Source organism: Crinia signifera, chromosome 2, assembly GCF_055691185.1.
Source record: "Crinia signifera chromosome 2, ASM5569118v1, whole genome shotgun sequence".
NCBI classification, from domain to species: Eukaryota; Metazoa; Chordata; class Amphibia; order Anura; family Myobatrachidae; genus Crinia; species Crinia signifera.
The window spans coordinates 191,531,624-191,549,204 of NC_139218.1; the positions used below are offsets into that span (position 1 = coordinate 191,531,624).

General features: G+C 44.0%; 1 protein-coding gene across 7 annotated transcripts in view; it reads left to right on the plus strand.

Moving 5' to 3' along the window:
• Positions 1–17,014, plus strand: part of PTPRU (protein tyrosine phosphatase receptor type U) — a 132,211-nt gene extending 115,197 nt beyond the window's left edge. For all 7 annotated transcript variants that reach the window (XM_083173464.1, XM_083173466.1, XM_083173469.1 and 4 more), the window contains 4 exons: positions 1,726–1,851; positions 13,851–14,002; positions 14,088–14,223; positions 16,346–17,014. In XM_083173464.1, the coding sequence (XP_083029590.1) occupies positions 1,726–1,851; positions 13,851–14,002; positions 14,088–14,223; positions 16,346–16,408 (477 nt within the window). In that variant the 3' untranslated portion in view covers positions 16,409–17,014. The remainder of the gene's footprint in view (positions 1–1,725; positions 1,852–13,850; positions 14,003–14,087; positions 14,224–16,345) is intronic.
• The last annotated feature ends 567 nt before the right edge of the window (positions 17,015–17,581 follow it).

The window sequence follows — 17,581 nt, forward strand, 5'->3', positions numbered from 1 at the left end:
TTCTAATGTTTCCACATCCATGTAAAACCTTTTATGATGTTACCTTGGTCACAACACTTACAATCATCAAGATTTCTTTACTATTACCCAACGTAGTTTAGTAATATGAGGCATATGTACTAAGCCTCCCAGAGATAGCTCCTGACCTAACCAGTGATGGATTTACCTATGGACTTTACTGGATTTTAATAGGGAGGCTCCAAGACGGCAACCGCTCTGCTCCGTCACCTACCCAAACTGAGTGTGCTGAATGTGGAGCAGGCAGTGTGCCGGCACTTCGTTTCATTTCCTTCCTTTGAGACCTGATCAGTGCAGGCTGTGCCTCTGCTGCAGGGGTGGATAAGGGAACACTTTTTTATTGATTTGGGTGATGAAGATGGCGCCTATGGAGGGGAAGGGCTGAATGTGTGTCCCAGGCCTATGTTCTTCCCTACTAAGGGTAGTTGTTCTGTCACTGCCCTCTACAACACCCCCTGCTTCCTTTCTTCCCCTGTCTATGTGATATATATATATATATATATAAAAATATATATTACACTCCCCCCCCCCCGTAGAAGGATGAAGGACTAAGACCGGCACTCAGTCGTGTTTGATGAAAAAAAAAAGCAGTTTAATTCCATGTGTATGAGAAAGCAACAATGGCTGTCCCATTGTTGCTTTCTCATGCACAGGGAATAAAACTACTTTTATAATCAATCTACCCTGTGGAGTGCCGTTCTGCTACCCGCAACTATATATTTATATATATATATCCTTAAGTAGAACTTGAATGCGCAAAAAGGTCCAATAATTAGTAGTCCATCAACATTGATTAGTAAATCACAAGATTGCAGCCGCTTCCCAGTATGCTCCAACCACAGACCAAATGATGCACAAAGAATAATGGGGGCACAATCAGTTGTCAGATAAAATCCACACTTTTAATAGCACTAACATACATACATCTAAAAATTGTGTGATCAGCCCTGTGTATCCGTAGCAGGTGCCTCCGTAAGCTTTCCGGCACAGTCTCACGTCCACACACAGCTGAATTCGTCTTTCACAAACCAGGAAAAAGCAAAGTCACCACATTGTTGTCCTTTAAACATCACCAACGCATTTCATTGGTGCTAGCACACAGTTTCATTAAGAAAAAATTGTATTAGAAAACGTACATGTACAAACAAACTTTTACCACTGCTGGCAAGTGCAGTACTTTAAGAAAAGTCAGTGAAATATAGGCCCACTGTGTAGAAAAGCATACTGTAAGTTTCAAATGAGTCCTTTAATAACAGAACAGCCATAGGGATCACATAAGTTACATAGCCTTTTCTGTCTGGACTTTTTCAGATTTGTATTTTAGTGTTCTTTTGTTATTGCTCTATACATTGACCATACAGCCTGTAGGATTAGGTGGTTAGCGGGAAAGAAATGCTTTTCTTGATGTGTATTATCTACCTTTTGCCGGTTGATAAAATAATTAATAATACCTACAGTACATTTTCTATTGATGTAGAAAATTTATGGTACAGTAAGTGAAAAACCTTCAATATTGAAAATTTGAGTATGGTATAGTCTGTCCCATTTATTCTCTCATCAGAAGCACTGGACAGGAGTGTCTATTTTGACCATTAATTCTCCCATCCCCAACACTTTTATTTTATTTGGTAATATGTTCACGTGCCAAATGCAGCCTACAAAAACTTTGATTACCAATACCTATGAACTTTGCTTTATACCCACCAGCCCTGCCTGCAGTACTGGCCAGACAGTGGCATCTCCCGGTATGGACCAATGGAAGTTCAATTTGTGTCTGGGTCTGTGGATGAAGATGTTGTGACTCGTCTGTTCAGAGTCCAAAACATAACAAGGGTAAGATATTGGCCATCTCTCCAACTTTGCAATAAAATGTACCTAATTTGGTAGATAGCACTACAAATGGCAGCCTGAAAAGCTGTCTTGTGTCTGATTGAATCAAATAAAGTCACTCAATATGTAAGTTGACATTCATATTTATCAACAACACAAGGATGAGAGTTATGGATGAAATCTTTGCATTTTCATAATGAAATGTTTACAATGTCGACATTCCACATGGACCAGAGGTGTAGGCTGCAAGAGCAGAGGATTATGCGAAGGCTGCAGACGAGGGAGTGGTTAGGGTGGGGTATTAAGGGGAGGGTTAGTAATACGCATCCCTAGAACCCCTGAAGGATAAGCCAGAAGTCATTATGACGTGACCTCTATACCCAGAAGATACTGCTGGGCCTACCGTACTATGGGCCAGATGTACTAAGCATGAAAATTGATAAAATGGAGAGTGATTATGCACAAGCCAATCAGCTCCTACCTGTAATTTTTTAAACTACTACCAGCCTGTGACATGACATTTAGGAGCTGATTGGCTGGTGGTCTATTTACTCTTCATTTTATCACTTTTAAAGCTTAGAACATCTGGCCTTATGTCAGTCACAGCTAGACCACCAGGAATGTTTTATTGGCATTCTAATTATACTGACATGCAGCAAAGTAAGAATTACCATGGCGATATTCTCTAAGGCTTAATTTGTTTCCAATAGTTGAGACAGTGCCCACTGTGTTCTGCAATACAAATGTGTCTCCTTTATATGATATACAGTATCACCAAAAGTGTGTCATCTAATTATTGTGTGGACATTTTTATTATTATCATCCTGTTGGAAGGACACTGGATTGTTCTTATAATGGTGGTACAAGTGCTTTAGATTTGAAAGTCTGTCCACAGATCTTCCTCCTCTATAGCCTTGCCTTCCAGGACTATTGGGGCAGATGTATTAAGCCTGGAGAAAATATAAACTAGAGATAACATGGAAGAGATAACGCACCAGCCAATCAGCTGTGTTTGAAATATGACAGTTGGGATCTGATTGGCTGGTGCGTTATATCCTTCCACTTCATCTCCAGTTTATTTCTTCACCAGGCTTAATACATCTGCCCCATTGTTATCTTTGGGTGCACTGGAGTGTAAGGACAGTTCCATATTGCTTTTCTTCCTTGGATTTGCTTTTACACAGACTGCAGCAGCAAAAAGAGTCTTCAGTGAAGCTCTGTACAGAGCTGGAGGGTTGTCAAATCTTAAAGGACAAGAAGTTGGGGTTTTACTTGTATGTCTTTTTGGCAGCAGAAAGTAGACTGCTTACCCTGAGAGATCTAGGGGGAAAGACCAAGGTTAAAAACTCAGCGAAACCTCCAAAAATGCTATTGATTCTGGGACGTACATGCAATCGGCAACTCCATCTTAAGATGGTTTTGCCCTACAGAAGCCAATGGAATTCTATTGTGTTTCCCCACTGATGGGGATCCATTTGGATCCCTCCCAGTACCCCCTGCAGCACGCGCATTAGCCCAGGCATGGAGGGATATTTTCATGCTGCCATATAGAAGGGACATCAGTGCCTACTTCTGTTTTATATCACAACCTGCACTAACATTCCAGGGTATTCAATATGTTGTGGTATGACTTGTCCACTAGCTACCTTGTTGACAGACATCCGGTTGTCAAACTGTTGGCATGTAGAAATTCATCATGTATACCCGGATATGTCGACATAATGCACTGTCAGCAAACTTTCCCTGGTGGTCTTGTGGATTCTTACCTTCTCCCAGCAACATTGGCAGCTTCAGCGACTGCTTCCAGTTGCCAGTCGGGATGTGACCGTTGCTTTCCATACAGACCTCTCAGCGTTCCGTTACATATACCTAATATGTTGCCGATCCCTGATATTCCCACAGCCAAACCCTAATGTCCCCCGCGCCCTAAATCCTCCAGGCAGAGCCTAACCACCAGAATCAGATGGCCGACATATTGGGAACCTGTAGACCAGGCATGTCCAACGTTGGCCCTCCAGATGTTTTGAAACCACACATCCCAGCATGTTTTGCAATAGTTTTAGCATTCTCTAATAGCAAAACTGTGGCAAAGCATGCTGGGATGTGTAGTTTCAAAACATCTGGAGGGCCAACGTTGGACATGCCTGCTGTAGATCGTTTGATTATACACAAATATACATATATATGTATGTATGCATATATATATATATATATCTGAAAAGATAACGTGGGCGCTCCGATAGTGCAAATGACCACTGGTATAAAATTGATGTTTATTAAAACTTCACATAAAACACATAAAACACACAAGGATGGGTCACATACCAAAGACGGCGGCTGACATGTTAGCCGCAATTAAGCAGCATAGGATGGTCCACAGCACCTAGCATTCGTTGGAGAGGTTACACTCACTCCTGGCTCCACGATCACGCTTGACGCTAGGGGCGTGGCCTAGCATCAAGCGTGATCGTGGTGCCAGGAGTGAGTGTAACCTCTCCAACGAATGTATATATATAAAGAGAAGAAAAGAAGAGGGCACTCACCATTTTTTTGAGAAAACGTGAAAAAAGGTTTATTGCTTACATGGCATGGCTAACGTTTCGGTCTTAACACAGACCTTTGTCAAAGCCAAATACTTCACAGAAGAGGTCCTTCCACCATGAACACCCAATTCAGACTGGCCACTGGAGGGGTATATATACCTATTTTACATCACATGGTACATCTGACCACCAATCAGGTTCATTTATCAACAGAAATCATATATACAGATAGTCAACATACTAACCTGAGCATAGATAAGCATGTAGACAAGGCGGTAGAGCTAATAAGCATAAGGGTGCAATCTAATGTGTAGTGACACTCTCAAAAAACTGTTAATCCCAGCTGTAGGTTTGGGGCTGAGGATGGGGCTGATACCCCGAAACGTCCCCCACATACCTATATCTTTAATACACTCTATTTTGCATTTAAACAAGTCTCCGTGAGTGCCGTTCATTCCCACTTCGGTGGGTTCTCTTGGACTGTTATCTACCGGATTTCTGGCACCTGGAGCAGTTGCCGTTGAGACATTCGGAGTGCCGGCAGCATTGGATTGCTATATATATATATATATATATATATATATATATATATATATATATATATATATATATATATATATATATATATATACAAAAGGTGGTTTAGAGTGCGCTAAAGAAAACTCAACAGTTTAAAATTGAACATTTAATACATAGTCTTCACAAAGACTTCAAGCTTTAAAAGTACAGCAAATCTGTTATTGGTACAGGTGATGTAGTAGGCCCAACGCGTTTCGTCAACGAATTGACTTCATCAGGGGCTTGGCGGACAATTAGTCAGCAAGACTAATTGTGATATATATATATATATATGTATATACGAAACGTCGGGGCATCAATGGGCACAATACATAATTGAAATGGATGAATAAATAGAAAATTAGATTTTACTCGAATTGCCTTATTTACAAAAGGAGAGTGCTTACTCCTCTACAGAGGAACCCTGGACTATATATATATATTTATATATATATATATATATATATATTATATAAAAGTAGTCAGTGTGGTCCGGTACAGCATCCATGTGTGATAGATGCATCTTTTTTTGTGAAAACCATGCAAAAATAAATTGCTCTGCACAAGCCGACTTGCAGAGGACCCGCCGACTCACTCCCGACAGGAATCTCGTGCCGCTTGGTGTATTTAAGCTAGATGTATGAGGACACATTTGTACATTTTGTGTGCCAGCTAGTGTCTGGCTGACAGGACAAGATTGAAGCATTAATTCATCAGCAAAAGATAAGGTTTGATAACGTTTTCTATTATTATAAAGAGCAGTTATTTTAACATATACACAACAATCAAAATCCTGTCCCTACATTACTTGTAGCAATGTAGTCATAGTCAAATAAATAACATAACAGCTATTTATGAACAAGGTAATAGTAAACATTGTGTTACGCATTGAAGTCAATAATTTGCATCTCCTTTGAGTGGCATTCTTGGCAAATGTTTGTTTAGTACTTATCTGGAATTTGCATTCAGTCAGCGTTGTTGTTGCTTAAGATTTTCTCTGTATTTATCTTGTCTTCTTGGCTGTTTGACATGTAGGTTCGATTTGTACATTGATTTTCTTTAGGCCATGTCTGATTATTTTTTGATACAACTGCTTTGCAGTCAGCCAGGGTAGACGTTTCATTATCACTTCTAATGCAGCCTTTCAGGTTTACTTTTCATGTGTATATTTGTTAGAAAATAACTTTAACAATTAGCAAAATAATAACACTGGAAAAAAAACTGTTTCACAGCAGATATTAATAGTCATTATTTCTCTAACGTCCTAGGGTATACTGGGGTTCAGGTAGACAATGGGGTATAGATGGGTCCAAAGGAGCCGGTGCACTTTAATAAAAATTAACATCCTGTGTGCTGGCTCCTCCCCTCTATGCCCCCTCCCACAGCCCAGTTTAGAAAAAAGTGCCCTACGGGCCGGTAGCACACTCTGGAGCTCCAGAGTTTTTTGTATATTTTTCTATTTTTATTTTTATTTTTTATTTTTTTGCAGCAAGCTGTGCTTACTGCTGTCCTGATGGAGGGACACGACACCAACCTCTTATAGGGTTAATGGTCCGTGTCCTGCTGCCGGGGTTTGGTCCCGGAGGGTGATGTTACCGCAGTCATTAAGGACTGACGAGCACACCATCAGCCCGCCGCCCCATCAGAGTGACGGAACAGCGGTAATAAGTCTCCCGCTAACGGGATTCTGCTAGCCGCGGCGGCGTGTATTTTACACAGATGCGCCATGTTGGGGGCGGAGCCTCCCGGAGAGCGCGAAAGAGCAGCAGCAGCCGGCGCCATTACCGCTTGCTGAGAGCACCGCGAGGACGCAGCAGAGACCGTACAACAGACTGGTAACACAGTGGGGTTGTGGGGGTCCGTGGGTGCTTGTCAGTGCCACACTTGTGTCCTCTGTAGGACCAAACTGCGTTATTGTTAGCCCGGGTGCCTACCTACGCCCAGCTAAGGGCTTGTGTGCTGGCTCTCCCTCTCTGTCCCTTCTCACTGCTTGGGGAAGTTACAGTTGCTCTGCGAGTGCGGTATAGTTATAATTATATAAGCATATATACTTACCGACAGCATGGCAGGGAAGAAGTCTGTGTGTCAGTCATGCCACGCAAAATTCACCCCCTTAGTGGAGGGGTCTCTTGTGTGTGAAAGCTGTATTCCACCTGAGCAGGGTACTAGCAACCAGGAGCCTGCTTGGTTAGATTCTATTAGGGGAATGATGTCTTCCATTTCTTCTGAATTAGCTGTGGCTAGACAGGAGAGACAGGACTTACAGAGGTCTGTGGCTGATCTTAGGGCTACACCTGCTGCTCAAAGGCCACCTAAGCTTCTTCCTCAAAAGCGTTCTTTGCCTGCTCTGCTGGGCACAGACACTGATGATGATGAGGAGTTAGAAGAGGACGAGGTAGATATTCCTGAGGTAGTTGAGGAATCTCACTCTCAAGGGGTGGATGCTCTCATCTTTGCTATAAGAGAGGTCCTAAATCTTCCTGACAAGGAAGAGGAACAGACAGAACTTATGTTTTTCTCTACAAAAGAAAAATCCTCTGCCACCTTTCCTGTCTCTACAGAGCTTAACAGGAAATTTCAACAGTCTTGGGCTCACCCAGAAAAGAGATTTCAGGTGCCTAAAAGGTTCTTATCTATATTTCCTTTCCCTTCTGAGGATAGAAAGTTGTGGGAGACCCCACCGGCAGTGGATACATCTGTATCCAGGCTCTCTAAAAAGATAGTGCTCCCAGTCCCTGGGGCAGTCTCTTTAAAAGACCCAGCAGATAGGAAGCTGGAAACCACTTTAAAGGCTATCTATGTGGCATCTGGGGCAACTCAGAGACCAGTTATTGCAGGTTGTTGGATAACCAAAGCCATTAGCAAATGGGCTGAGGCAATTCAGGCTGATTTACAAGAGGATAACCCTCAGGTAGATATGCTGACTCTTTTGAAACATATCCAGGAATCTGCAGATTTTTTATGTGAAGCATTAAAGGAGATTGGAGTTGTGGCAGCTCAGACAAACACTATGTCCGTTTCCGCCCGCAGAGTCTTATGGTTACGACAATGGGCGGCCGACCCAGAGTCTAAGAGGGGTGTAGAGGCTTTACCTTTCACCGGGGAGGCTCTATTCGGTGAAGAACTAAATAAGTGGATTTCACAGGCAACTGCTGGAAAGTCCACTTACTTGCCGTCTGCCCCTCCACCCCAGCGGAGAAATTATTCAGGGCCCTCCTTGCAGTCCTTTCGGACCGCGAGGTTCAGGTCCAGAGGCCGTGGAGCCTCAAATGCAGTCAGAGGCACAAGAGGCAAGTCCCGCAGAACCCAGTCAGCAGTCCTGCCCGAGCAGGCTCACACCTCCACTCAGGAAAAACCCTCAGCATGACGGTTCCCTTCCTCTAGGGGGGGACATTCCAGTGGGAGCACGTTTACTTCATTTCAGTCCGGTTTGGCGGGCCTCTGCCCTGGACCCCTGGGTGCTAGAAATAGTGTCTCAGGGATACAGAATAGAGTTTGCCTCTACCCCGCCTCAAAAATTCTTCAAATCAGCCTTACCAGCTTCACAAGAATCTCAAAGGAATCTCCTGGAGGCGGTTCGGAAACTAATAGATCAGGCTGTGGTAATTCCGGTACCTACCCATCTCAGGGGGAAGGGATACTACTCCAACGTATTCGTCGTACCCAAACCAGACGGTTCGGTACGCCCTATACTAAATCTTCGGTTTCTGAACATGCATCTCAAGTCCTTCAAGTTCAAGATGGAGTCCTTGAGGGCGGTCATTTCGGGATTGGAGGAAAGGGAGTTCTTGGTGTCGTTAGACATAAAGGATGCCTACCTTCACATCCCGATATGGCCGCCACATCAGGCCTATCTTCGCTTCACGATTCTAAACGACCACTACCAGTTCAGGGCTTTACCGTTTGGCCTGTCTACAGCCCCTCGGATATTCACGAAGGTCATGGCAGAGATGATGCTTCTACTCCGCCGGGCCGGAGTGAATATTGTGCCATACCTGGACGACCTTTTAATAAAGGCCCCTACCAGAGAGTTACTGGAGGAGAGTGTCAGCACCACCTCCAGGATCCTGTCAACCCACGGATGGATACTGAATCTAAAGAAGTCGCAGCTAGTACCATCTCAAAGACTTCTCTTCCTAGGGATGATACTAGATACGGTGGCGCAGAAGGTCTTCCTGCCAACGGAGAAGGTTTTGGCCATCCAAAGGATGGTGCGGTTGGTTCTGAAACCGCGCAGGATATCTGTCCACTCCTGCATTCAACTACTCGGGAGGATGGTAGCAGCATACGAAGCGATTCCCTACGGACGCTTCCATGCGAGGACTTTCCAACTGGACCTCTTAAACAAGTGGACGGGTTCCCATCTCCACATGCACTCCCTAGTCACTCTGTCATCGGAAACAAGAGCCTCTCTTCTGTGGTGGCTGAAGTCATCCAACCTGCTAGAGGGAAGGAGGTTCGGAGTTTACCCATGGGTACTCCTAACAACAGATGCCAGCTTGAAGGGTTGGGGAGCAGTAACTCAGGGAGTTCACTTCCAGGGTCTATGGTCAGAGCAGGAGGCCTCCCTTCCCATAAACATTTTAGAACTAAGAGCAATACACCAGGCCTTACTACAGGCCTCCGATCTGTTGAGAGGAAGGCCAGTTCAAGTCCAATCGGACAATGTCACGGCAGTGGCATATATAAACCGCCAAGGGGGCACAAAAAGCAGGTCTGCCATGAGAGAGGCGGCAAAAATTCTAAGGTGGGCGGAAAGCCACGCAGAGGCCATATCGGCCATCTTCATTCCGGGGGTACAAAACTCACTAGCGGATTATCTCAGCAGACACACTCTGCACCCAGGGGAGTGGAGTCTACACCCTCAGATATTTCAAATGCTGGTGGACAGGTGGGGGTGCCCTCAGGCAGATATGATGGCCTCACAAATGAACAAGAAACTGCCGAGATATTGCTCCCGAACGCGGGATCCTCTAGCAGTGTCGGTGGACGCACTGACGGCGCCATGGCCCTTCAGCTTCATTTACCTGTTTCCTCCCATCCCATTGATCCCGAGAATTCTCAAGAGGATAAAACGGGAAAGGGTTCTGGTGATCTTCATTGCCCCATATTGGCCGCGCAGGACCTGGTTTGCGGACCTTCTGTCCCTGTCTCTGGAAGACCCTTGGCCTCTGCCACACCGCACAGACCTTCTACAGCAAGGGCCGTTCATTTATCACGACTTACGTCGGCTAAATTTAATGGCGTGGAGATTGAAAGGGAAATCCTAGCAAGAAAAGGCATCCCAAGTGCCGTTATTCCGACTATGCTCCAGGCTAGAAAAGGAGTCACTTCAAAGCATTACTACAGAATCTGGAAGCGGTATGTCTCTTGGTGTGAAAGCCATAAATTTTCTCCTTCGGAATTCAAATTAGGAAGATTCCTTAGGTTTTTACAGGCTGGTGTTGATCTGGGCCTTAGGCTGGGATCCATCAAAGTCCAAATTTCTGCGCTGTCTATATTTTTTCAAAGACAGTTGGCGACTCTCCCAGAGGTGCAGACCTTCATCAAGGGGGTCCTACACATCCAACCACCTTTTAAAAGTCCGGTGGCGCCTTGGGATCTAAACCTAGTTTTGGAATTTCTTCAATCATCCTGGTTCGAGCCTTTGAAGTCAGCAGAAATAAAGTTCCTTACATGGAAAACGGTGCTGTTATTGGCGTTAGCATCTGGCAGAAGAGTCTCCGAGCTGAGCGCACTATCTTGCAGAAGCCCATACCTAATTTTTCATGCAGACAGAGCTGAGTTGCGTACAGGGCCGAAGTTTCTCCCGAAGGTGGTCTCGGCTTTTCATATTAACCAGCCCATTGTGGTGCCATCGGTTACTACTGGTTCTTCCACACCTAAGGCTTTGGATGTGGTTAGAGCTTTGAGGACTTACGTTTCTCGAACAGCTCGTACAAGGAAGTCTGATGCTCTTTTCATTTTATATGATGCTAGAAAGATAGGATGTCCAGCGACAAAACAGTCCATCGCCAGATGGATTAGATTAACAATTCAGATGGCCTATTCGCAGGCCTCGATTCCTGCTCCTGCCTCCATATCCGCTCACTCTACCAGGTCGGTGAGTGCCTCGTGGGCGGCTGCTCGGGGGACTTCATTACTACAGTTGTGTAGAGCAGCCACCTGGTCGGGAAACAATACCTTTGTAAGGTTTTACAGTTTTGATACTCTGGCCTCAGAGGATCTACAGTTTGGAAACTCGGTGTTACAGGGACCTCAGCACTCTCCCGCCCGTTGTGGGAGCTTTGGGACGTCCCCATTGTCTACCTGAACCCCAGTATACCCTAGGACGTTAGAGAAAAGGGGATTTTGATTACCTACCGGTAAATCCTTTTCTCGTAGTCCGTAGGGTATACTGGGCTCCCACCTCTGTGCTTCGTTCTACTGTTTGGCGTGTTTGACTGACTGGTTTCGTCAGTGTTATGCTGTTGGTAGTTAAAGTTAAAGTTATTCCTCCTCTCATAGTATGACCGTCTCCTTCGGGCACAGTTTTCTAAACTGGGCTGTGGGAGGGGGCATAGAGGGGAGGAGCCAGCACACAGGATGTTAATTTTTATTAAAGTGCACCGGCTCCTTTGGACCCATCTATACCCCATTGTCTACCTGAACCCCAGTATACCCTACGGACTACGAGAAAAGGATTTACCGGTAGGTAATCAAAATCCCCTTTTTATATGCATAATAATAGTTTACCAATTAATTTATGCATGAGTGTGGTAGCTTTTGTTGACTTGCACATAAGTTTATATGTAGGAGGTTCGAGTTGAGGTGAGGTGAGGGATGCTGGGAAATCTCAAGGTGCCCATACACCGACCGATGAACTCCGTACTTTTTGTACTAGGTTGCATGGCATCTAGTACAAAAAGCATGCAATGGGCTGCACATACTTTTTGTGCTGTGTGATGTAATATGTGCAGGTGCGCGCATCTCATCGCACGTTGAAAAACGCACTGTGTACAAGCAACTTGAGTTTCTTTTAAAGTGGCAATCATTATCAAGGCATTTACTCGTTTTGCCTTGTAAATGATTGGAACTTTAAAAAAGTCAGAGAATGTCTGGCTTCCCCTAAACCAGACCCTTTTACATAGAGCTCATATGTAATTCTTAGCACTGAAATGAAATGTATAACATCTGAAATTGTTCTATTGTTACTGATTTTCACAATCGGGCATTCATTATGCGGGAAAGCACAAATGTCAGTTCTAGAAAGTTTATCTAGAAAATAGCCACACATGCTGTAGAATTATTCAATTTACAGGGCATATTCTGCAGTTATCTATCTATGCATAGTCATATTGTCACAGAGATTGGGTTTATGGTTGCATTTTTTAGGTTGCACATAATTATTTTAGACTGCACTTTGTAACTAATTTATAGTTTTTAGATTGCTATCCATGTCCTGGAAATAGGCTCAGAAAAAAACATGTACGTCTAGCACATCAATACAGGGCTGTGAGAGGAGTCAATATTTGTTTGTTATGATGTGTGGCGATGGCCAGACATAAGGGAATTGGGACGTTCCTGATAAACACAATAGGCTTCATTTAGAGTTCAAAACAATTGCAGGGTGCAAATTCGTGTAGTGATTGCCAATCAGATTTTTGTTAATTTATGCTATTCCATGTAGCACCCAAATACTGGGCAGCTTTATTTTAATATTGGATTTAGAATCTGTGTCCCATCTCCCAACCTGAAATCTGCAAATTATAAATGCCATTGCTACACAAAACAGTTTTGCTCAGGTGTAATATTTCACCTTTTGACTGGACTTGCTTCTGTCTCTGAATGAGACGTAGGACCAGATGTACTAAGCTTGAAAAGTGATAAAATGGAGAGTTATAAACAGACAGCCAATCAGCTTGTAACTGCCATGTCACAAGCTGTGTTTGAAAAATTACAGGTAGTAGCTGATTGGCTGGTGCATTATCACCTTCCATTTTATCACTTTTCAAGGCTTAGTAAATTTCCCCCCTAATGTGCCTAGATCTATGCATGCATGCAAGAACAAGATGTTGTTTTTTTGGGAAGAGATGTAGTCAAATAAGACTGTAGACTCTGTAGACTGCATACTGGGCCATATTCTAGTTCACTCTTAGAGGCAAATTCCTTCTTAGCTGGACAAAACCATGTGCACTGCAGGTGGGGCAGATGTAACTTGTGCAGAGAGAATTAGATTTGGGTGGGGTTTTCTTCAAAGTGAGATCTATATTGCAGTGTAAAAATAAAGCAGTCAGTATTTTCCCTGCACAGAAACAAAATAACTCACCCAAATCTAATTCTCTCTGCACATTTTACATCTGCCCCCCTGCAGTGCACATGGTTTTGTCCATCTAAGAAGAAATTTGCCTCTAAGAGTGAACTAGAATAAGGCCCACTGTATTGAGAGTTGTTCTGAGATAAGCCATTTTTCAAGAATAACTGGTGAAAAGGGTAATAGGGTCCAAGTTTGCGGAGGTCAGGAATTTCGGCCTGAGATTGCCCATATTCTTAAAGCATCAATCATTTACAAGGAAAAACCAACCTGTTTTGCTTTTTAAATGATTGCCGCTTTAAAAATATGGACTTAGCCCAAATCCCGGACATGTGCAAACTCGGACTTTATCACAATTCCCTGAATATTTTATTTAATTTGTAAGTTCTTTAAAGCCTAAATGCAGTATTTTGCTAGCAGTGTAGTTGGAGCTGTAGTTCTGGTGGATGTGTGCTAGTGAACACAAATTCTATATTTTTATTGTATCTGGCACCATGCCTTTCAATAGAATTCTGAGCAAGAAAGCTAAACAGACCAACATCATAAAGTGGAATACAGTCACTAGGATTTATTTTTTATTATCTACTACATTTTCTATATTAATTTAGGAGGAACATCTCCTGGTCAAACATTTCCAGTACCTGCGCTGGTCTCCATACCGAGATACCCCAGATACCAAAAGATCCTTCTTACAACTCCATTCCCTGGTGGAACAGTGGCAGGAACAAAACAGAGAGCACAGGACCCTCGTACATTGTCTGTACGTATTAACATGTTTTGCAGGGCTTCAGCTTGCAATTTCATTATGACATCACTAATCTGCATATTCCGATCTCTCTTTGCAGCAATGGTGGAGGTCGGAGTGGGACATTTTGTTCCTGTGCAATGCTGTGCGAGATGATCCGTTGCCACCATGTGGTTGATGTGTTCTACGCAGTTAAAAGCCTGCGGAATATTAAGCCAAATATGGTAGAAACCTTGGTAAGGCAAAAGGGAGCAGTAAACAGGATTACAAATAAATGCAAAGTGTATTAATGTTATGTCCAGGTCCTTTTTTTAAGGGCAAGTTGGCTGTAAATTAATTATATAGGAAGAAAAGTATGTATGTAAGTATGTAGTGAAGAGATAGAGAACATATGCCGGTACTCTTTACCTAGCACGGCGCCCATCGCGGGCATTGCGGCCATCGCATGCACTAAAAAACGGGTGCGACGCGATGCCCGCGATTTCCCATAGGGAACAATGTTAAAAGTGTGATTGGACGCGATTTTAGTGTTCAATGCCTCAATGCCCGCGATTTTTCCATAGGAAACAATGTTAAATGGGCCACAGAGCCCAAATAGTCCCCCTGAAGTCTGAAATGGCCCCCACAATTGTTAACGCCACCCCACGATCAACGTGAACCCGAAGCGTGGCGAGCGGCGGCGGTACGCGTCCTCCGACCTTTTCATACCCCCACTATCCACGTCGGCGTGGAGTTGAGAATAGAATAGTGTGGCAAGCGCAGCGAGCCACCGAGCCCGAAGCGTGGCGAGCGGACGCGGATACCTTCACAGGTAAACGCGTTCCTTCGCGGGCTTCACAGGTATCCGCGTCCCCTCGCGGGGCGCGCTGCGCTCGCCACGCTTCGGGCTCGGTGGCTCGCTGCGCTCGCCACACTATTCTATTCTCAACTCCACGCCGACGTGGATAGTGGGGGTATGAAAAGTTCGGAGGACGCGTACCGCCGCCCCTCGCGGGCCCGCTGCGCTCGCCACGCTTCGGGTTCACGTTGATCGTGGGGTGGCGTTAACAATTGTGGGGGCCATTTCAGACTATTAGGGCTCTGTGGCCCATTTAACATTGTTTCCTATGGAAAAATCGCGGGCATTGAGGCATTGAACACTAAAATCGCGTCCAATCACACTTTTAACATTGATCCCTATGGGAAATTGCGGGCGATTTTTTACCCCAGATGACCGCGATGGACATCGTGGGTGCCGTGCTAGGTAAAGAGTAACCATATGCCTAAAACACTATGGGGGTTATTCTGGTTCATTCGGTCCTCCGCATGCACGCACGAAGGACCGATGTTTTGGTTGTGCGCATGCACATTTCTGTGTATGCGCCGGGTATGTGTGGCCACAGTGAACAGACTGTTAACCAGGCGCATGCACCCAAGGCTACGGGTGTGGGGTAGCGGACCGAGGGAATCGCCCATGGGAACGCCCAGCGTTTTATGGGCGTTTCCATGAAAACACTGGGCTTTCCCATGCAAATCGCCTGGTGACACCGGATGTCAGCTGCCCGCCCTGTTCCTGTCAAGTGTGCACGCATATCTAAATCACCTGAGAGTCACTTAGATATGTGACCATTGGCGACCACTTAGATATGCGACCATCGAATGATGTGGGTGTTTCCCCATAGGCTACGAACGGATGTTTATGCTCAACATCCATTCACAGCCGTGCGGGGAAATTCACACTGCGAGTGGGGGGCGGCAGCATATGCAAACGGCGGGCGGGTTGAAAAATGTATGTACAGTAATTAAGACCAAAAAGAATTTTCATGAATTTTTTATTAAATATATACAATAAATCTTCAGTTAACGGAGGGTTTTCACTTTGGATACAATATTTTCCCTTTACTGGACTATATTTTTAAATTGAGATCAAACTTTCCAAAAGTATACACATAAAGCTATGTGAATACCCAAGGCTACACAAATTCCGACAACTGAAAATGAGCCCGATTAACATTGTGCAAGGTTTCTGTTCTCCTTGAGGCCGCATAAGGACAATGTCAAATGATCACATGGGCTTCAAATCATTAATTGTTGTATATGCAGGATAAGGCTGAAACTCCTGATAATGCCTTGTTGAGTTCTCACTGGACAATCCTTAGGCCAATGGCCCAATATCTGACAACCCGGTCTGAGAATTGTATAGTGTGCGCTTTAGATGAATTTATCATTCCATCATAGTACCATCATAGAGCCTTAGTTATTATATCACTAATCATTTACTCTCTTTCTCTCTGTCTCTCTCCGTCCCCTTTCCTCCTGCTTTCTTTCTCCCTACCTCCCACTGTTTTCCCCTGTCTCCCTTTCTCTCCCACTCCACAGGACCAATACCGTTTCTGCTATGAAATTGCTCTGGACTTGTTGGAATCGCATGATGCCAGATAGCATCCAGCAAAATAGTGATTTGTGTGTCCTATGAAATACTGTAGGCATGGGGAAATCAGATACATTTCAATTCTGTGGCCAAAATGAAAGTGATACCAGTCACCTTTCACCTTTCATCGTAAAAAAAAGGGCTTCTTTAGGCTACAGATGTTAAAGGCGGACATACCAATTAATGCCTGTACATATTTATGGCTGTATATATATCTAACATGATTATGGAAAGCATTGTAGTTACCAGTTTATTCAACCGGGAGCTCAAGACCTATTTTACTTTGCCCATGAATCCCAATGCAAGTTAAATGATATTTTTCCAGTTTCAGTGGTATAGAAGGACTCCAGAGCTGTATATAAGGGATTTTCTTCATCTCTACATGTGTGATCCAATGGGGAGGGAGTCAGCAATGGGGCAAAATGCATCACACAAAAGGCAGTGTGTCTATCTATCTGTGTAATGGATGTCCCTATGTAATACTCTATGCTACAATGTACTATGCGTTTGCAACCATGATCACTATCTGTATATATAGGTAAATGATGTATTAACCCCACAAGTGATGAAGGGGTTCTAAAGGCGTTCTTGTACTCCAATAAATTGCTTCTTTTTTACTTGTTCTGTGTTCTTATGACTTAGTTTGAGCTGAGGAACAGGAGAGCTGCTTCCTAATACCTGTAGATTATGACAACTTGTCTCTAGTCACTCGGTAATAGGGTGCTGTGAGCGTGCAAATATCTGACTGGCGCTTGTTTAAGGCATAAGGCACTTGACAGTGATTTTTTTACATTAAGAGGAGGTGAGAGGTATTTTTGCTGATGTCTGTGCTTGGGTACTGCAGGTAATAAATATCTGTCCCAGATGACACAGTTTATTAGGAGGTGATGACAAGTTTATGTCTGTATATTAGCTGCAGATGACAAGTGCATTCTATGCCTCTGAATTCACTGGAGACAAAACATAGGTCCCTGTACTGGTTATCTATGTGTGAGAAATGCTTCTTCATGCTAGCGTATGAGATTACAGAAGATGCAGTGACTGCCTTCTCTATGTAATGCATCATGTGCCAAGGAGGGAGCCAACTCCTGTCTTGTTCTACAGTGGGTTTTTTTCTTCTGCCCTGTAGGGATGATTAAAAATAATTTGGAGAAAGGCACTTGGTCATTTGTCCTTGTGTGAGG